At 44.3% G+C, this 20,057-nt stretch overlaps 3 protein-coding genes across 7 annotated transcripts in view; 2 read left to right on the top strand and 1 right to left on the bottom strand.

Annotated features, from left to right (window-relative positions):
* wwtr1 (WW domain containing transcription regulator 1) overlaps positions 1-4,479 on the top strand; it is a 30,591-nt gene extending 26,112 nt beyond the window's left edge. The window contains exons 4-6 of the mRNA XM_048988494.1: positions 501-628; positions 1,138-1,250; positions 1,780-4,479. Coding sequence (XP_048844451.1) covers positions 501-628; positions 1,138-1,250; positions 1,780-1,961 — 423 coding nt within the window. The 3' untranslated portion in view covers positions 1,962-4,479. The remainder of the gene's footprint in view (positions 1-500; positions 629-1,137; positions 1,251-1,779) is intronic.
* Positions 4,480-5,938: 1,459 nt separating this feature from the next.
* On the top strand, positions 5,939-9,330 carry LOC125716328 (uncharacterized). Of its 5 annotated transcripts, none has more exons than XM_048988493.1 (8): positions 5,939-6,277; positions 6,355-6,522; positions 6,634-6,752; positions 6,840-7,002; positions 7,245-7,360; positions 7,558-8,103; positions 8,257-9,172; positions 9,249-9,330. In XM_048988493.1, exons 1-7 carry the CDS (start codon positions 5,992-5,994, stop codon positions 9,148-9,150), a joined length of 2,292 nt encoding a protein of 763 aa, XP_048844450.1. In that variant the 5' UTR covers positions 5,939-5,991; the 3' UTR covers positions 9,151-9,172; positions 9,249-9,330. The 5 variants fall into 5 exon arrangements, with proteins under 5 accessions (XP_048844450.1, XP_048844447.1, XP_048844448.1 ...); XM_048988490.1 differs by having other exon boundaries at positions 8,155-9,172; XM_048988491.1 differs by having other exon boundaries at positions 7,558-8,205; positions 8,359-9,172.
* Positions 9,331-10,623: 1,293 nt separating this feature from the next.
* On the bottom strand, positions 10,624-13,954 carry tm4sf4 (transmembrane 4 L six family member 4). Its single transcript, XM_048989393.1, has 5 exons — positions 13,745-13,954; positions 12,804-12,893; positions 12,398-12,534; positions 11,504-11,678; positions 10,624-10,860 (listed from the first exon to the last, which is right to left on the bottom strand). The coding sequence occupies exons 1-5, from the start codon at positions 13,916-13,918 to the stop codon at positions 10,849-10,851; spliced, it is 588 nt and encodes a 195-aa protein (XP_048845350.1). The 5' UTR covers positions 13,919-13,954; the 3' UTR covers positions 10,624-10,848.
* Positions 13,955-20,057: the final 6,103 nt, after the last annotated feature.

The following is a 20,057-nucleotide window of genomic DNA, read 5'->3' as shown; positions in this document are numbered from 1 at the left end:
CCTCCTGCATCTTTGTGTATTATCTGATTATCTTGCTGTTGGTTATTTTTGTATGTGGTGATGCTTTCATTCAGAGCAACCTAAGTTTTGCTCTGCTGCACCTCGCTGGATGTTTTCCAGCAGTTGAGTAACTTTTGTCGCGCGACTTGCCAAGATTCAGGTCGAGTGACTTTATTGGGGCGACAGGGCCACTCCTAGAATTGCAACTGTCAGCTTCCAGGTTACAAGGCCGTGTCCTTAGCAACCTCACCACCTGTTACGCCTCCGCAGAATCAAAACAAAAGTGATCATGTTGTAACAACTTGTATTTGTTCTACTTATACTGCAGTATTCTTTCTATTCGAACCCTGATTCCTTGTTGTCATCCCTCTTATACCTCATTTAAAATAATTATTGCAATTATACTACAATGCTTAAAGGGGGGTAATACCTTTGTTAACCCTAAAATAACTTTTGTTGTGAAAAAACCACCAGCTAACCCTATGCATACCCCCCACCAGGAGGTGGCACTGTGCAGGCAAATCCCCATGGAGTCGGACAACATGGCCCAGACAGCAGCCACCATCAACCCAGCACCTATCAACCAGGCTGCCGTGCACAACAATGGCTCTGACCCATTCCTTAACAGGCAAGAATCTTCTCGTTCTTCCTCCCACCGGAACTTTAGCCCGCTAGCATTTAATAAACTTTAACTATGAGAATACTTTCAGGTTCTGAGTGGGAATCTCCCACTGAATGCTAAGAAGGGAAACTTTATCAGCTAAAAGGCTTCCTGGAAGCTACATAGCTATAATGCAGGCCTGCTAATTACACTGAGTTTCAGTTTGTGTAATAAGCGAATTAATACTTTGGCTACAGTACCTATTCTCTGGCAAATATAACTCTGGAAATCTTACATCAGATGAAACGTTTGCCTGTTGGTGTGGGAGGAGAGGGCTGTTCGTGATGTTCGCACTGAGGAACTAGGGTTGTTAACGGATTTGTTAGTTGGACAATTAGTTGATCAGCTTTTGGCAGCTACACACCACCCGCATTAGGTGTGTATTGTGCCTGATGCATGATTTATTGTTAGCGAGGTCCTTACCATGTGACCATGACTGGAACTAAGGAAAGTGCTGTTTGTTCCTGGACTTTTAGTGGGCCCTATCACTCCCGGGAGCAGAGCACGGACAGCGGACTAGGCCTCGGTTGTTATAGCGTCCCCACCACTCCAGAGGACTTCCTCAACAACTTGGAAGAAATGGACACAGGTACTACACCTTAACCAGGGCACAGGGTGACCGATGTCACTGCACCATTCCACACGCGTGAGTGTCTTCACATGGCAACGGAAGTAGTGAGGGGTGCACAGGTCAGGAATACACTCAGAACATTCTATGGACAGTTTAAGAGCAGTTACATTAGACAGTCAGAGTAGTGATTTGTGACATTAAATGGTCATGAACCAACTGCTTGCATGCAGAATTACTTGGAGTTGTGTTGTAGGTCAGGTTAAGGGTTCGGTAGCATCTCCTCTTAAACCTCGAGGCTCTTTATCTTTGTATCTAACAGTTTACTTGTTGATATTATATAATTGTCAACTGACAGAGTATATTATGGAATTAGAGTGTTACACCGGGTTTGCTATTTTACTGAGGATATTAGTATTATTCAAATATTATTTATTGTCTGTTCACACATCCTCCAATTGCTTATCCAGTATAGGGTTACATGGTGTTTGTCAAGTGAATGGTCATTGGGTGAAGGACCCATGTGTAAGAGTAGATTTGTCCTCTGCAGGAGAGACTCTGGCCCAGGGCAACATGGGGGTGCCACAGCAGACCCGATTCCCCGACTTCCTGGACTCGCTCCCCGGCACAAACGTGGACCTGGGCACGCTGGAGGGGGCCGATCTCATCCCCATTCTCAACGATGTGGAGTCGGTGCTGAACAAGAATGAGCCCTTCCTCACTTGGCTGTAGGGGGGTGGTAGCGGGGGCATGGGGACTGGAGCAGGGAGTCGGGCAGCAAAAAAACTCTATATGTATGTGTATATACACATATATATATATATGACTTCCCATTTGGCTTTCTTTATTCTTAATTTAGCCATGGCTTGTTCTTGTCAGGATGCCTCATTGTCACAGACAAACCCTTTTGTGTTTGAATGGAACAACTAACCTTTCTCAATCCGGTCCTTGGGGGCCACCAGATGGTCCACGTTTTTGCTCCCTCCCGACTCTGTACCAGACAGTCAAGGTATGCCTTTTTTTGGGAGGCAGCAAAGACGTGCACTGTCCCGGTTTTTCCAGGACCGGATTGAGGAACACTGAACTAACCAAAGGTAACAAAACCAGCCAAAAAAAAAACAAAAAAACGTATGTAAAGATGAAAACGTAGTGAATCAGTGCGAATGCTGGTAGCACAAAGCTTTTTGCACACGCAGGAAAGCACCTTCTCGCCTGCTTTAGCACCAGCACTCCGCTTTTCTGAGGGATATGACCAGCCTGGGCATCTGTGGGTCTGTCCGTGTACCGGGCAACCGCAGAATGGAGGTGTGGATTTCCGTTGGCCACTAGGTGGAGCCAGCGCTTCTGTCAGCAGCATCAATCAGAATGAGCGAGGGTTTTGCTGCTGGTGCCGGAGTCATTCGGCTTCCACTGGGGCAGCTGTGTGCCTCACGAGGGCTGACGCTCGCTGTGGACTCTTACCCATAACCTCCTGGAGCTTCAGCCGCGACCCTTTCAGCAGCTCCCAAATTTTTCCGCGAAGGTAACTTTAGTGGCATCTTTTTCAGTTATGCCAAATAATTATGATCTTTTTGTGCACAGATTCAAAAATGAACGCCTTTGGAGTCAACTGTAAGCTTGCAGTTAACATTTACACTTTTGGCAAGTATTTTATTAGTTTTATCGGTTTATAAACACACACAGATACCTGCCTGACTGTTTCATCGCTGCAGTTGTTGCCTCCATTGTGCAGGATAACAAACATTTATCTTGTGTTGTGTTTTATGTAACACCACAGTATTCATTTTTATATACTGTACAATTGTTCCAATTGATTCAATCTGATTAGTAGCCTTTTTTAAATTTTAATATGCATTTAAGTATTTATCAAGCTATGATTGTTTTTTTTTCTAACATAGAATTTTAATACATTTGAATTTCAAAGCACTACAAACCAGCAACCTTTTGAAATATTTTTATTCCAATATTCATGTTGAGCTTGTGGTAGTGATTTAAAAATGGAATGTTCCCCTAATTCACTTTATTTTCCAAACATGTATCGTGTGTTTTTTTTTTTTTTTTTTTTTTTATAACAGCAAATCACACCTCAATCTTTTGTTGTCTGTTTGGGAAATAGCAACCAAAAGTGGGCACCTCTATTAAATCTTTCTTGCAGGGAATATGGAAAAAAAATGTATTTTGTATCATGCATAAATGAAAAATATGCATAAATGTAAAAGTAGTCTTTTGGAGTTTCAAGATGGAAAGTTCCTAACTTGTGGGTTCAGAGTTGGTCGGAGTCGGTCGTGTACTTCTGTTGTTTTTTACTGCATGATAACTACGTACTTGCTATTCCTAGTTATGGGTCTAGTCTATTTGTTTATCAAGACGATACTGTGTTAGTTTTCTTTAGAATGGAAGGAGTAAGAAGGCAGTCTTGTGAAAGGAATGAACGGTAGCTATAGAGAAGAGCGATTATACGTATGTATGTATGTAGGTTATGTGTATCTTTGGTTATTGGTTGACTTAATGCTCATGATGTCCTAACGCCACACTAAATGGGAGCTGAAGAAGGATGTAGAGGCCCCACTGTAAAGCTATGTTCTGCGCAAAACAAAAGTAAATGCCATCCTGAGCAGCTCTGATCCCAGGTCAGCGCTAGACTTGCCCTGAAAGGGCTAGGGCCAGACGATTTGGCCGTCGATCTGATCCCAGATCAGTGACCTTGGGAAATGAAGGGAGGCAATGTACATCTAAGGTGCAAGAGGGGCTTTGCCTAAATGCCTTTCCCATTGCCAGCAATTATTACTCTACTAATGAACTGTGGAGAAACGTAGTGAAGGGACTTTAGCAGCAAATGAAATGCAATGAGGTGTGAAATATAAATCTATTTGGGACTGAAACGCTTCTAAAAATGAGCAATTATTAAATATTTCCAAAACAAAGTACTCATAAATTAAGAAGGCACTTTGGAGATGTAAGGTGAGGTGATCCACGTCAGCATCTAGTGGTGAGCAACTTGGTTTGGATGTAACTGTAGAGTAAGCGGAATGGGCTATGGGGTTACTCTGCATGGAAGGAGTACAGTGCCAGGAAGCGGCTTTGGGTACGTGAATGTTGATGATATGCTGGTGATTCACACGTTAACAGGGACTGGAAATCTGGAAGCCAAGTGGAGTTCACTTAAAAGAATGTAACCTCACAGAGTCCTAAATGGATTTTTAAGCTCATGTAACTTCTGTTAAACCTTAATAAAACTCTTTCAGTGCCATGCCTGTTTATTTTATCCATCCATTTTTCAACAACATCCTGGAGAGAGTCATAGTCTTTCCCTTATATTTTTTTTAATTATGTTTGTGGGCAGTATATTTCATTGTACATATAACAACATATAACTGTTTCAAAGAACAGAATTTTAATCAAAAACACATTCCAATAATACCGAAATAAACAGTGATGTTAAATGTGAATATACAATGGTTGCACCTATGGGATATGTATCTGCATGTTTTATAATCGCAAACAGAAATGATAAACATCTTGATATAATGCCAGTTGCATGCCCTTCTGTATCTGTGGCCTAACTAAATCCATCCATCCATCCATCCATTTTCCAAACCGCTTATCCTATTGGGTCACGGGGGGTCCGGAGCCTATCCTGGAAGCAATGGGCACGAGGCAGGGAACAACCCAGGATGGGGGGCCAGCCCATCGCAGGGCACACTCACACACCAGTCACTCTCACATGCACACCTATGGGCAATCCAGAGACGCCAATTAGCCTCAGCATGTTTTTGGACTGTGGGGGGAAACCGGAGTACCCGGAGGAAACCCCACGACAACATGGGGAGAACATGCAAACTCCACACACATGTGACCCAGGCGGAGACTCGAACCCGGGTCCCAGAGGTGTGAGGCAGCAGTGCTAACCACTGCACCACCATGCCCCGCCTAACTAAATATTAAGTGTATATTCAGGAAAGCCGTGCTTAACAGATTAAACAAAGATGCATTTAGCAGCAGCAGCCTCCCTCTTAAGTCATCCTGGCATAATCGCTACAGGCGACTAGCACTAGATACACCTCCCAGCTAAAAGTGCGCAAAATCATTGTAAAAGGAGCGTTTAAAATGCAGCCCCGGACAGGTATTATTTGTATATTCGAAGCGTACTACTTGACTACTTCTAACTACCCGTGTTATACCATTCAAAGTTCGTATAACACTGAATCTGTACCTCAAACGATAATCCATGTTCACAACGAATCTTTAATAATTCTTTGAGTAAGATCTCATATAATTAACAATTATTCTTAATTACTGTACTAGATATATATGTGGCAATAATTCACACGCGAAAAGAGGATTAATAATACATGCGTGCATAATGTTCATTATGTGATGATTAGCCTATTATCATGCAGTGATACTGCAAGACATCACATCAACGTGATATTTGCATGCTCACACGTACAGGCGTATGAACTGAAACAAAGCCTTACCCTGCACGAGCAGGTTACGCGTGACGTGACGGGCATAACTCGGTGAATGAAGTGAGTAACACGAGCATCATTCTTTCAAACACTCCCGCAAATTAGGAAACAATCTCTTGTGCAAGTCGTTGTATCGCAGGACACGTGAGAATCCCGTAATCGCAGTGTTATGCGATTGGTCGCGTTTCCAAGTGCGGTTTTCATGCGTGTACTCCACGCAAATAAAACACACTTAGAACATTCTACTGCATGCTGTGAGTGCCTGGCGCGCATTAACAGTATTTTTGTTTATAATGTTATGGGAAAAAAGACTGGGAATGTTGTTGCTGGTTCCTATAAGTGTTTTGATAATGTGCAGGTTGATGGTGGCAGAGGAAGTCGAGAAACCTGGTCTTGTGCCCTTGTTTCAGGCTATCGAGACTTCTAAAAGTGGTGATTCCAGCAGTGACGTGACCTATGGAAGAATTATCCTGGGGCGCTCCAGAAAAACTAAAGATGGTGGCTATATTGCTCAAAATGGGGAGGATCTTCCTGGAAATACTCCTGATGTGGCTGAATATGATTATCAGTCTGATTTTGGTGAGCAACGGTTGATCTATAATCCTTATTACTGAAGTGTTAGTTTCCTGGCTTGAGTTGAAGATGCCCTGTTCTAGATTGGCATCACTTGGAGAAACTGCAGGAGGAGGCTTCCGGCTCTTTTAGTCCTCGCAGTCCTGCTGTTGAAACATTGCTTCAGGAGATGCCGATGGTGGAGTGTGGGGCTGAGATCATGACCCTCCGTGTCAAGGGTGACTCGCTGCTGTATCTCCTGGTAGACCGAGGTATGAGCTTAATCATGTTGGGGGGGGGGGGGGGGGGCTCTCCTTGGCAAGTCTAATGACGTACACACTTCCACATCAGTTCTGAATGCTACCCCCTCTTGCATGCTGTAGGGGAAGATTCCCCCCTGCCCCTGTCAAAGCTGCCCCCACAGTGTGGCTACTCCCTGAGGAGCACCTGGAGAGACACTGCCTTTCTGGCACCCTATGATGGTTGCTATGGTGTAAAAGAGGTATTGTTGTCATAAATGATGGCATTGGTCTTCATACTCATTCTGCACATGCCACAATGTTGCTTATGGATTGGGTTTACTCTTTAGGGTGACGAGTATGTTCTACCACTGCGTTGGGGTGGTACCCCTCTGAAAATGACCTGTCCTGCCAGGACACGTGTTGCTGCTTCCCCCTCTGTCTCTTGCCATCCCTCTGGCATGGTGGTGACTATTCCTGGCAGTGCTGATGCTAGCAAGCTCAAGATCATGCGTAAGTTCATAACTAAAGTGCTGCCAGTAGTACAGGTGTGAGCTACCCAGTCTTATCACTGGCTAAGCCTCTGGCTTGTTGGGATGTGTTATTTAGTGTACCTGTGGTGGTGGGAGTTTAATGGTAGATGACCATGATCAGTGAACCTTCAGTTAGTGCCTAATGTGCACCCTTTAATTCCTGTGTAGCTATGACAAATGGAAATGGCTTTCCTGTTTGACATGTGGTCCCTCCCTTTTCAGATAAGGGAACCTGGAAGTCTTTGCTGTGGGTGTCTGTGCAGTGTGGGTACAGTGTAGTGACTCATTCTGGGGGACTCGTGGTAACTGCCCCTTTTGCAACATGTGGGGAAATCAAGGTATGCTTGTCCAATATACAAGACTGCTTTGAATTTGACATGCAACTACTGTGCAATGGGTTAGCTTGACAATTCTGGCTAAACTGTCCATGCTTTGGGGCACTGGATTCAGCATTCTACATGATCATAGGTAAAGGTTATTGAACACTATGCTAACCTTGTACTATGGCTCTCGACTAAACTCTTCCCTCTTACAGGATGGGATGTACACCATGGAATTCATGGACAGAAGAGTCAAGGTCTCCTGCCCTTCACAGCCTCTGACTGGCTCTCATTCTGTTCCACCTTCACCGACCACTAATGTGTCTCGTCCTCAATTTGCTGTCATGACTCTCAATCCCAATGAGTCCTACTTCACACCTCTCCCTAAAACGGTCACGCGGCCTTATGCTTCAGTGACCTTTGGGTTGCAGAGACCTCTACCCTGGTACCTTATGGTTCATCGCCCCCATCTGCCCACTCATGCCCCTGTAAAGCCTGAACCAGTTACTCGCCATGTGGCTCATACTGTTCATAAGCCCCTACCCACCAAGTCTTCCTTCCTTGTGCCTGCTGCCCCCAAAAAACCTGCACTCCCATCCCATAAACATCCAACTCCTCCTGCTCAGCCCCACATCCCACATCTTTGGAATCCTAACAATCCCCTCATTCCTGTCTATTCTCCCACTTTCCCCTTGCCTACAAAACCTGCCCCTAGAACTCCTGCCCCTCACATCCCCAAGCTTGCGCCTCCTTTCCCTGGCCTTCCTTCTCCTGCCCCTCACATCCCCAAGCTTGCGCCTCCTTTCCCTGGCCTTCCTCCTCCTGCCCCTCACATCCCCAAGCTTGCGCCTCCTTTCCCTGGCCTTCCTTCTCCTGCCCCTCACATCCCCAAGCTTGCGCCTCCTTTCCCTGGCCTTCCTCCTCCTGCCCCTCACATCCCCAAGCTTGCGCCTCCTTTCCCTGGCCTTCCTTCTCCTGCCCCTCACATCCCCAAGCTTGCGCCTCCTTTCCCTGGCCTTACTCCTCCTGCCCCTTACAGAACAGTACCCTGGCACTTTAATCTGTTTGAAACTCCTGTTCCCTTCCACCCTCACTTCTACCCCAGCCCCCCAAAACCAACTCCAGAAATCCCCTCTTTCCTCAGGCCCCCTCCACAAGTGACTTCTCGCCCTCTCACTGACCCCCTGTACACTCCCATCCCTAAACCAGTCGTGCATCATCCATTCCATGTTTTTCCTCACCTCCATCATGCTGATCTCTTCTACCCTTCCCTTGCTAAACCCCCTGTTCTGCCTCCGATGGTCCCTCAGCCAGTTGGACCTGTTGGCCCTGTTCTTCCTGTAGTACCTTGTGTCTATCCGCCATGTCCCTGGCATCCCATGTCAAGTACTGTGTTCCACCACCACAACCATATGCACTCCAATTTAGGCTCACGCTTCCCAGACTGTGCTCAGACACACCCAGGTAAGCCATCCACTTCCCCAGACATGTTATATCACAGGCACCATAACCCACAGGATTCCTCGGTATCCCAAAGAGGGCATCAGGGTCCAGCTTCTCAACCACTCTCCCATTTTTGGGACCTAGTTGTTCCATTCTCTAAACCCTTAAGCCATATGGGGACAGAGCACAGGGGTTCCCCTCCCCAATCCTACTACCCCAGTTTCTATTGGAATCCAGCCCACCAAAAACCTCCAGAGCTCACAGAACAGTCTTCTTACTCCCAAGACTCTGAGCCTGTGCTGGATGAGCATGCTGGCAGCCATTCTGCAGCAACTAGTCTTTCTGTCTCGTTTGGATCAAGATAATCCTTGACAGCCCCTTAACATGGTAAGTGGCTTTGGCTTTTGCTCTTCTGGGCCTTAATCTTTGGCCTGTTGTGTGGTTAATGTAATTGTCTTTGCAGGACTTGGAATGCAGTGCTTCATGTTCACCTGTAGAACTTGATCGTCTCATGATTTGTCTTTAATAAACATTTCTAAACTCAATTGTGCTCTCTGATTCTAAATGGGGAACGATCTTTGTTTCTTTGGGGGGGGTGGAACAAGACTCAAAGGATTGAGTCGCCTCCAATGGTGGACTTGGATGCATTGTTATGATCCGATTTACAGAATCAACTAGTAGAACTACTAGCAGTCTGGTCATGCGGCTTGTATCTCCCAGTGTCACTCGCTTCATACAGTATATGGTGTGATCCCTGTGTAAATGGAGCTCTGCTCCAATTTGTGCAAGTCTTTTACCTTTTTTTTTTTTTTTTTTTTTTTTTTTTTTTTGCTGCCCCCCCACCACCATGTATTTGACCTCTACCAGTTGAAATACTTAGTGCTAATTATCGAAAGTAAATGGTCCCAACTCTTCATAAAGCAGATGAGGTTAGTCTTGCCGTAGTTGAGTGGACCTGTATTTACATCTGATTGGAAAGGAAACTTGGCATATTGAAATATCTATTCTTGATTAGTTCAAGGTTTTTCAAAAAACTGTTCAGTGTTTTCATTACTGTAACACATTGTGCCCATCGGATGTTAAGGTTCTCCATTCTGGGCCAAACAACCGCTGGGCATTGGGGTGGTGGAATGTACTAGTAGAATATGCCTCCAACATCCTATCCTGGCAGTGAACTCTCTTCCCCTTCCTACCTGGCAGAAGCTATGGGCATGTCTGACCCAGGCTGTAGAACAGCATCTTCTCCAAGCCTGTCAGGAGCCCCACTTGGTTGCTGCCCACCAGTCTAAACCTAAAGGCCATTGTAACCCTCCTGCACTGGCACCAGTCACATTAAACGCCTTCCTGCTCCTATATTGTTATTTTTATGATTTGGTGAAATCCTACATTCTCATTTCATATTTCTGCTCTGTAGTCTCATTCTTGTACTGTTTTCTGTAGTGTGTTCAGTCTTGTCATTCACCATCCCCTATTCACGAACCCCCCCTTGTAGTGGGGGGGGAGACTTCTTCCTCATGCCACTGTAAACCTCTGGATTGTACGACAAACCCACTTTCCTATATACCTAGTGTACATTGCCTTAATCCAAACTTTTGTGGAACATCTCTATATACCTTCTCTAAGCTGTTCTGCCACGCTGAGTTTATACATAAATGGCTTTCATTGAATCAGCTCATTAATAGTCTTTTTCAATATTATTAATGGTTTTCCTCTGTATGAGCATATGAATAGAGCTTTCATGAATCATTTGGCGGTAATGAGATTTTTCTGGGTTAGGTTTGCTCCCTGTCATAGGTTGGGCAGTGTGTTATACCAAAAACATTAGAGGCATGAAGTCGTTTGGTTTTGAAAAGGTAGATGGTTTATTTATGGATTAGAAGCGTCTTTGGTAATTAGTGCAGGTAAGCAGTGTTTCAGGGCTCAGTATTAACTGAAATTCAATATACCTCAAAATGAAAATAAGAAAATACTCTGTAAATGTATATAATTCGCTATCAGAAGACTAAAACCCTGTGTGATTGTGCTGGTAACACAAGTTGGATTGTAGTGTCTCATGATGTTCATCACCCAGATCCCTAGGTGCAAGAAAGAAAGCAGTTATTGACCGAGTTTTATGCCAAGTCATAATTGAACATTCTTCTTTAAGGCAGTGATGAGAGGGACGACTAAGATTTTCTTCCCAAATGGAGGTCCAGTACGTGTCTGACCAGCACTCTGCTTTTACTTCATCTTAGGTCTCAAATGAACCTCCCACCCCAAAAAAAAGGCCTAACCTTCAAGCACTGAGGGTGTCACGCTCAGGGCCAGCCTAAGGCCTTAAATAATCTAAACAGCTGCTTACAGCCCACTGGCCACCAGGGGGCCCTGTGTCTGATCAGCTTGTCAGAATGGGAAAGAAAATGACAAGTAGGTTGATCAAGTTTTTCTTGGAGCCTTGGCCACACTCAAACTACATAGGTCAGGGGTGGGGAACCTGTTCCATGAGGGCCGGTGTGGGGGCGAGTTTTTGGGATGGCCTCTCGATCAGCCAATAACAGTGAGTCCCCAGGACTGGAGCTGAGGACCACTGCTTTATTATTGGCTGATCGAGAAGCCATCCCAAAAACCCGCCCCCACACCAGCCCTCATGCAACAGGTTCCCCACCCCTAATATAGGTGATGGGTAGGTAGCCCTTGTCATTCCCTCTACAGCGCCCCCTGCTGGTGAGGGACCCTCACCCCGCAGCAGTCTCCACAGATGGTTCCGATGAGGCCGTTGATGGTCTGCAGTGCACACAGCGCCACCTGCACGATGCCCGTCACCAGCAGCAGGGAGAACAGGGTGAGGTGCCAGGCCACGATGTTGGCTGGACTCTCGCACAAGTCCCATGTTGAGTGGTTGCTCAGGTAGTTTCTGTGGGGTGTGACACGTGCAGAGCTGAGACCAGCATGAAGGAGTAAAGGGGGCTGTTCTGTGAGGGGCAGGAGTAGCACATCCTCATGCAAAACAGCACACATTGCCTGATAAAACCCCAAGAAAGAAAAGATGGATGAGCGGAAAAAGTTGGGTGAAACTCAGTCCAAGGTTGAGTAAATATCCATCTCTATAAACGCCCAAACGATATGTAAAACATTCTTTACTCTCCTGGCAAATTGGTGTATACCGGGATACCGAATATCAGCTGAACAAAGGTGAGCGGCTGGGGAATAGCTGTGTTTTGATAACGTTTATAACCCTTTATTAACTTTCTGGGCAGTAAAGGTCACCGACCTGGCTGAGCAGCACATGCAAATCTCCACGCAGCCGGAATCTTTATCAGACGTAGCCAGAATCATTACCGTCACGTTATTTTACAGCTTATTAACATTTGCTTATGATTTCTTTGCTAATCATAAAAACTAAAAAAAAAAAAAAAGTGTGGCTGGCTGCCAGGTTAGTATTAAATGGAAATATATAGCCTCAAGGTTATTTTGTTGTATATTTTAAACAAGACTTTGCAATGAGATATGAAATAAAAAAAGAATCAGTGAGGTTCCTCTGAACAAGCATATGGGGACATTTCTGTTAGTGCCAAGGCTTGTTTAACAATATAATCAATAACTTGGAGGGGGAATGGAAGCAGCAACTCTTACCCATTGCTGAATGGGTAGGTCCAGTTGCGTGATTCTGTGGCACATTTCGGCCCTTGGTTTATGGCCACGGCGGAGACTATTACAGAGTACCCCGCCCCCAGAATGCCCACCGCAGCACAGATGATGGAAGTAAACATCTGCAGGAGGTGAAGAGGGGAATTGGAGGAAAACATCCAAGAAATACGGTCATTGAGATGGACAACTGCATGGGCTCCTGCAACAACTCTATTCTGCAGGACTGATTTGATGAGTTTGTTTGAAGTAAGTAACTTTTAATGTGTCACAATTTGTCTTATGGATAAGGAATCCTCTCAAGGCTCAGGTTTTTTAACTATGGCCCATTTTCCTTTTTTTATGCATTTCGGAACTTCCCACAGTATGTAACGCCAGCACACGCGCGGCTTACCGCAAAGCGCTTCCCGCAGCTCTCGTTGCCGCAGCAACCGCAGCAGTCATTGTTCTTCAGGCCCAGGAAGACAAGGGCTGGGAAGATCATCTGGAAGAGTGGAGCTCGAGTGGGTCACCGCGTTCCAAACGGTCTCCCGTGTGACGCGGCCTGCTTATCAGTCAGAAACGTCACAGGCTCTGAGCTGTCAAGGCCAAATACCACCATCGTTCCTCTTTTAATTTCCCCATCACTTCAATTTCCCTAAAAAGTGACCTGACCCCACTGGGACCAATGGAAGCCATTAACACAAACAGCTAATTTGTAAGTACTTCAGGTCAATTGTCCAAATAAATAATCGCAGTTATCATTAATATCTTCACCTATATAACAAACTGAATTATTATTAGTCATTGATAACCGTATCAATATACATTGATACTACAAAAGATGAGTCTGTTGCTCGTGAGAATAGTTGGTAACTCTTTACTTGAAGCAGTCATCATAATGCATTATAGATACCTTCATAATGCATTATAATGCATTCATAAAGTATTTTAAATATGACTATTTATGAAGAGTCATAACTCATTATAACTACATCTATTATGTATTATGACTGATCTATAAAGCTCTTATCTATAATGCACTATAGATACCTTCATAATGCATTAATAAACATGGCTATAATGCCTTATGCCTTTTTATAAATAGTTATAGCCATCTCTATAATACTTTGTGAATGTATTATAATGCATTATGAAGGTATCTATAATGCATTATACATTAGTGATTTAAGTAAAGTGTTTAGTAAAGTGCTTCACTGCTTTAAGTAAAGTGTTACCAAATCGTTTTAGAAAAGATTTAATTAAACCAAAGAAAAGAAGTTTCACAGGATGCTCAGGAGTGAAATGTTTTGCTGGTATGTCACACCCATGATCCCCCCCCCTTGATCTACTCACCAAAAATCCTGAGCCAATAATGCCACCTAAGTAAAAGACCTCATTGGTGATGTGTGCGCTGTCATCCGCCGGCACACCGCCGGGAAAGAAGAGCAGGATGTTGCAGAGGATGCAGAGGACGGCCAGCGGGATGAGGCTGATTCCCAGGCATTTGGCAAAGCCCCCAGTGCACATGGTTTGACGAGTCTTGCGCTGCTCGCAAAGCCAGGATGTTCTGGGGATGCTCATCTGGGCAAGATGGGCCTTATAAAGCCGCAGTCATGTGATGTCGTTCATTCAATCTTAATGATCAACCCAGCCTCCCTCTGTGGCAGGTGGCTAGTTATCTTGGTTAATCTTCTACTAAGCCACTGTATGGGTAATATTTACGATACATGATACCAAAAAGCTGGAATCCCCAGTGCTTGGTTGCAAAATCCCTGTTTGGAGGCTAATAAGATGCTTTTGACTTATAGCGTGTTTAAAAATCATAGTATCACAGTGTTCTGTTAGCTGAACCGATCACATTAACAAAACGCTTTGTTTGTTTAATGAAGACTATCTATCTATCTATCTATCTACTTTGTTTTTTTACTGTGTTTATCGGCTGTAAGCTGTCAAATCTAGAGCTGCATGTAGTATACAACATATATTGCTAAGAAACAAAGTAGACTAAGTAGAGGATTCCTTGTGAATCAGTATTTTTTTACAAACAAAAGTTAGCGTGATGTCATGGATGATGCCTCCTGAATATTTATGAATTGTTGACTTAAAAATGCCTAATACACACACAATGGGAGGTGCAATCCTTGAATTTCAATGTGTCTGAATTTGGTAACTGCTGCTGTAATGTATGCTTGAATGTGTTTTTTATGTGTGTCTCACATCCTGAGATTATGTCTTCTGAATAAGAGCTTCCTGATTTGGAAAATGTTTTTTTTTTTTCCAACAGTCTGGCTGAGATAAACTGACCCGTATCCATGATTGTGTTTTTACCAAGATCCACCTAACAGTCTGTGGGGGAGAGGATGGATATTATGCTTGGCTTCAGTCTTATCAGTGTGCTGCTGTTTTTCTGTACCTGCGCAGTGAAGCACTTTCTGTACAGTGACTCGGTGGGCTATCCCTCTGTGCCTGTGATCAGAAGGTTGCTGGTTTGAGGCCTGGCCTCAACAGAATAATAGCATGTCTATGGGCCCCTGAACAAGGCCCCTAAGCCCCAGTTCCAGCGGTGTTGCATGCTGGCTGACCCTGCGCTGTGTCCCCCAAGCCTGCTGACCAGTATGTGTGTCTGCAGCGAGTAACATGGTAAGGTTTTCCAGAGAAGCATTCCAATGTACTTGTTCAAATGACAAATAAAGGATCGTTTCGCTTCAAATAGCACACCTGCATGTCGACCCCTTCGGTACTGGCTGACCAACCAGAGCTGTTCACATGCAGGACCGTGATGATGTCATATTTCAATGACAGCACCATCTCTGCCCCCTGCCTGCATGAACCCTCCTGTTTTCAGGATCCCTTCCCAGCTTTATGATGTGACTCACTTAAAGTGGTGTCAAGTCAAAAGTTCACTATGACTCCTGTTTCTGAAGGCATGGTGTGATGTGATTAGGGGGGCCGCTAGAGATTTTTGGCCCCATGAAAGCATTATATCATATTGGGACCCCAATCCAATTATGTTTCAAATATTTTAGAGACCCTGTCATTCAAGGACCCTAGAAATCATCCCACCTTTCCCCTCCTTTACAGCACCCCTGCATAAAATGTGACGATCACCTTAAAAGGGTTAGTAGTTTAATTGTGTGAATGTATTTTCTACATATTTTTGTGGAGGTTTAAGTCCCACAAACAAGCATGAAAATCAGACATCGTGGGAACTTCCCCACAAAACAAACACTGTTTTTTTTTGGCTGCTTTATAATCGTATCAATGTATCAGTTTTCATTTGTTTTTGACTTTTGTTGGTTGGGGATAAGGATAGTTACATTAAAAGGAGTGTCAATGGGAAATCCCCGCAAATATATAAATACAGGCAGTGTGTGTGTGTGTCTCTGTGTTTGAAAGTGTGGGATTGAATGTAAACAATAAAAGAATGTATTTTTATCAGTGCACCGGCTCCCCCCTCTGCTGCAGGAAGTCCCTTCCCATGTCATTGTGCCAGAAATACGTGCTCAGTATCCTTGACACTGTGCCTTCCCTGTATTTTCTCCCTTTTTGTTCCATACCGAAACGCTGACAAATTTAACGTTCGTGTAACTCCCTCTTCACGTTTGTCTGGTTGCTTTAGAATTCTGTCGGTTAACTGAAAAGAGATTGGAGACCTTGGTCATCTACGAACAACGTGGAGCTGTTCGTTTCTCAAATACGGTGCTCCTCAATGATATCGATAGCTTGTTGGGTTAGTCGCCAATTTTATGTTCAAAAGCTGGGTTGCTGGTGGTGCGAGAAGGGTTAGCTGTAAATAAAAATTTTGCTTACTGCAACTTCTGTGCGACTGGGTCATTACGCAACAAGAATGATTACGATTGTATCCTTTTTTTTTGGGATTGTGGATTCTGAAGATGTTACATAAACTGATGTAGCGATGAATGACTGTCATGTCATTTTAAGAAAACAAAATTTCCATTGCCAAATATTTAATTTCATGGCCCAGGGTGAAGCAGGCGATGAATTAGTCACAGTGGCCAGCAGTCTCAATGGAACCTTGGGAAATATGTCCTGGATTTCGTGTATGAAAGAGTCAAATTTATTTAGTTTACTTCAAGGAGAGCGTAGAGAGTAACATAGTGTTATATTCAGTAAAGCCTCATTCTTTACCATCTTGCCATCACCAGATTAAATATGAATACAGGAGAAACTTCCATCAATGGTTCTAAGTAGTTTCAGAGGGCTTTGGGGAAGCAGGTGGGTGGTGGATTGCGATCACTGTGGGAATGACGTCTCCTTTGTCTGTGTGCCGGCATACAGCCAGCGACGGGTCCTTTGCACCATCCCCTCAGGTGCTGTACCTGGCCATGACAGTCAGGTTCCACTTGCCTTAGATAAACCTGTTTACTTCCTCGTGTGTCATCTCCCTCCCAAAAAAAATGCCCTTCTCCTCACCCCACGCAAGAGTAAAACAGCATTTCAGGTCTGGACTTTAGACTGGTTGATAAGCGAGCGGCGGTTGGCTGAAGTTCCTTTCCTTTTTGAAAATGCAGTAGTAAATTAAACTATAAACTCATCCTGAGCTAATATTAAGTTCCTCCACAGTATTCAAAGGCAAATATTAAGCTGATGGTGCCATCAGAATTTAAAGCATGAATAATGACCATTAATGGGCTCAGTAAGTTGCTTCCATGATAGACTCCCGGCCCCCGCGACCCTGCATAGGACAAGTGGTTATGGGAAGTTAATGAATGACATAGTAAGGGCTGTTACCATTAAGAATATTTTTTGCAATAGAATGTTATGGGTGGGGGCGGCATGGTGGTGCAGTGGTTAGCACTGTTGCCTCAGTGGGTGCCTGTGGGACCCGGGTTCGAGTCTCCGCCTGGGTCACATGTGTGTGGAGTTTGCATGTTCTCCCCATGTCGTCGTGGGGTTTCCTCTGGGTACTCCGGTTTCCCCCCACAGTCCAAAGACATGCTGAGGCTGATTGGATTTGCTAAATTGCCCGTAGGTGTGCATGTGTGAGTTAATGATGTGTGAGTGTGCCCTGCGATGGGCTGCCCCCCCCATCCTGGGTTGTTCCCTGCCTCATGCCCATAGCTTCCGGGATAGCCTCCAGACCCCCCCCGCGACCCAGTAGGATAAGTGGTTTGGAAAATGGATGGATGGATGAATGTTATGGATGCCTTGGATATTGAAGAGTTCTAATGGTTGCTGAACGCTGGTTTCACCCAATGGAGAGTGAGCTAAACTTATCTCTGACTGCTAACCACCGACTATTATTTCAATGCCTAAGTATTCATTTCACTACCACGAATATGCAGAACTGATAATTACTCAAACTGCGGGAGGAATTTGTCAATGAATCTGGGAATCTTGCACTTATATTGAATGTCATTTGTGCTGTTTTTGCAATGGATTCTATTGACAAAATCATCACATTCATCTGCGGTTAAACACGGAACTCAAAATTTCGTAAAAATGCAAACACATGCAAAGGAATCTTTTCAGGAATGGACTCTTCCTGCTCCACATTTGCCATCCTATTCTTTTCCCAAACTCTTCGTATTTTTTTCTCTTTCACAAATATACGCATAGCTACCCAGTTTCCTCTGTGACTTCAGTTAAAATGGATTAGTCCTTGAAGAGCCAATGGTGATAATTTTATAAGATGAATTACTTCTATTTTTTTGGGCTGCCATCTGAGTGTGTACTTACGTGGGGTGAAAATTCTTCTTTGGTCCCCACAATGTAATCGAAACCTAATCCACACACACACACACACACACAGATATATATATATAAAATTTAAGCTTGTTATTTTACCAGAAATATTTGCCTAAGTGGACCATGGATTTTAAGGGTGGACCAGGAAATAGCTTCATTGTTTAAAGCGCTGAGAGAATTATACCATGGGGTCATTTCCTGTTTTAGGAAATAAAAGGGTCACTCCTGCACTGCCCCCTCTTTGCAGTTGCATTGGTGAGGCCTGTTTTGAAAGGCAGAGAAGTCATGCTCCTCTCTGGATGATGCCTGTCGCCTCCCCTGAGGCCTGCTCCTACTGTCTGGAACACGCCCAGCTGTGCTCTCCCACTACCCACCACAGCTTCATATATTTGGTAAACAGGCCACTGTGTCCAATACGAAGTACACTGCTCGCAGTTACCCATTTACGCAGCTGTGCCAAGGGATATTTTCAGTGCTTTCAAAGGTCTATGACTATGGAATCCATCCCGAAAGTGGCATCTCTCACACACTTTAATAACTGATCTTTGAATCCTAAGCAATAAGATTTTCTTTACCTGCTCCCTTTATTCAGCCCAGTAGCTTTACCTCTCGCCATACAGAGACCGTTTGAGGGGCAGGTGCAAGGGGATGGGGGAGGGGGGTCTGTTCAAAATTTTGCATGATCATTGGTGATCAAAAATAGGAGCACTTGATAAAAATTGGGGGGGGGGGGGGTGGCGTTCCTCATTAATATTGAAAAAGAGGGAACTCAGGACTCCAAACAGAGGAATGTAGATATGTAGACAGAGCCGAACCAGTGCTGCAGTGCTGAACGCAAAACTGCATCGCGCATCACCTTCATGCGCCTGCATGCCTTCATCGATGTTCAGCAAATTGTAGGAGAAGCAAAGCAACAACATACAATCAAGACAATGGATCTGTTATATCTATTTTTGTTTTTCATTTTTAACATGTGCAATTTGAGTATAATCTGATTTCCGAAGAACGGGCAGTAACTGACACACTTGATTTATGTGTTTTTTCATTCTAGGGAATGCTAGTGTGCTTCTTTGGTTTCTGTTCACAGTTGAGCCTATAGAATTAGGGTAAAACAGTCTCAACCACCCTGTGGCTGTCTATTTCATGTGACACCTCCAGGTGGATTAGCTGAGACACACACGCAACCCTAACAGCTCCAGAATCCGGTGCGGAGATCATCGGAACGCGAGATGATTGATTCTGCCCGCAATAGCAGAGCGATTATTTAGTCACAGAAATTCAACAAGCATCGCTTTGTATTGCATTATGCATGTAAAACAAATATACTGCAAATCATAGCGGTGTGTCACTGTAAGTAAGATGATGGTGTTATTAAGCTGTTGACCACCTGCAGTTTTTAAATGGAACATAGTAGCTACGTAGTATTGTAATAGATTATATAGACTCAAGGGTGTAAATTTGGTTTGAACGTTGGGGAGGGAGTTGAGGCCTCCACCCATTTAGGGGGAAACATGATTATTGGGGGGGTTGTATTAGCTGATTGTGAATTATTGGGGGGTTAAACCCCCCCATCCTCACCGTAATTTACACCCATGTAGAGACTGCTCACACTTACTCCATATCCAGTACGTTCTTGTATTGTGTTTTACTTAGCAAAGTGCATTTAATATGTGTTTTTTTTGCATTCCTTTAAATGTTTAAGTTTATCCATTATATTGTGAATGTCCTTATGCATCTGAGGTACTGCCATGTCTTCAGGGAAAGCGTGTATGGATGTAGATCAATACCTTTAATGATGCTAAAGTCACAGCATCCAATGAGCAGTGTGACACAGTGAAATGTCATTCAAAGGGCAATAGGCCTAGGCGTGCCATTTCCTGTCAAGAAGGAGGTGTGGTCTGCGAGAGCTAAGGATATGCAACGCCTTCCAAACCGGACCTGGTATGAGGTCACCGGA

Source organism: Brienomyrus brachyistius, chromosome 21, assembly GCF_023856365.1.
Source record: "Brienomyrus brachyistius isolate T26 chromosome 21, BBRACH_0.4, whole genome shotgun sequence".
Lineage (NCBI taxonomy): Eukaryota > Metazoa > Chordata > Actinopteri > Osteoglossiformes > Mormyridae > Brienomyrus > Brienomyrus brachyistius.
This window is presented reverse-complemented; position numbering and strand designations above follow the sequence as displayed.

What these genes read in the sequence shown, in the direction of transcription:
- LOC125716328 (XM_048988488.1), top strand. Translation starts at nt 5,992, where the DNA reads ATGTTATGGGAAAAAAGACTGGGAATGTTGTTGCTGGTTCCTATAAGT. An exon ending in TGATTATCAGTCTGATTTTG is followed by an intron (nt 6,278 to 6,354) that starts GTGAGCAACGGT and finishes GCCCTGTTCTAG; the next exon opens with ATTGGCATCACTTGGAGAAA. An exon ending in GTTGCTATGGTGTAAAAGAG is followed by an intron (nt 6,753 to 6,839) that starts GTATTGTTGTCA and finishes TTTACTCTTTAG; the next exon opens with GGTGACGAGTATGTTCTACC.
- tm4sf4 (XM_048989393.1), bottom strand. Translation starts at nt 13,918, where the DNA reads ATGTGCACTGGGGGCTTTGCCAAATGCCTGGGAATCAGCCTCATCCCG. An exon ending in TTATTGGCTCAGGATTTTTG is followed by an intron (nt 12,894 to 13,744) that starts GTGAGTAGATCA and finishes CCACTCTTCCAG; the next exon opens with ATGATCTTCCCAGCCCTTGT. An exon ending in ACCTACCCATTCAGCAATGG is followed by an intron (nt 11,679 to 12,397) that starts GTAAGAGTTGCT and finishes CACACCCCACAG; the next exon opens with AAACTACCTGAGCAACCACT.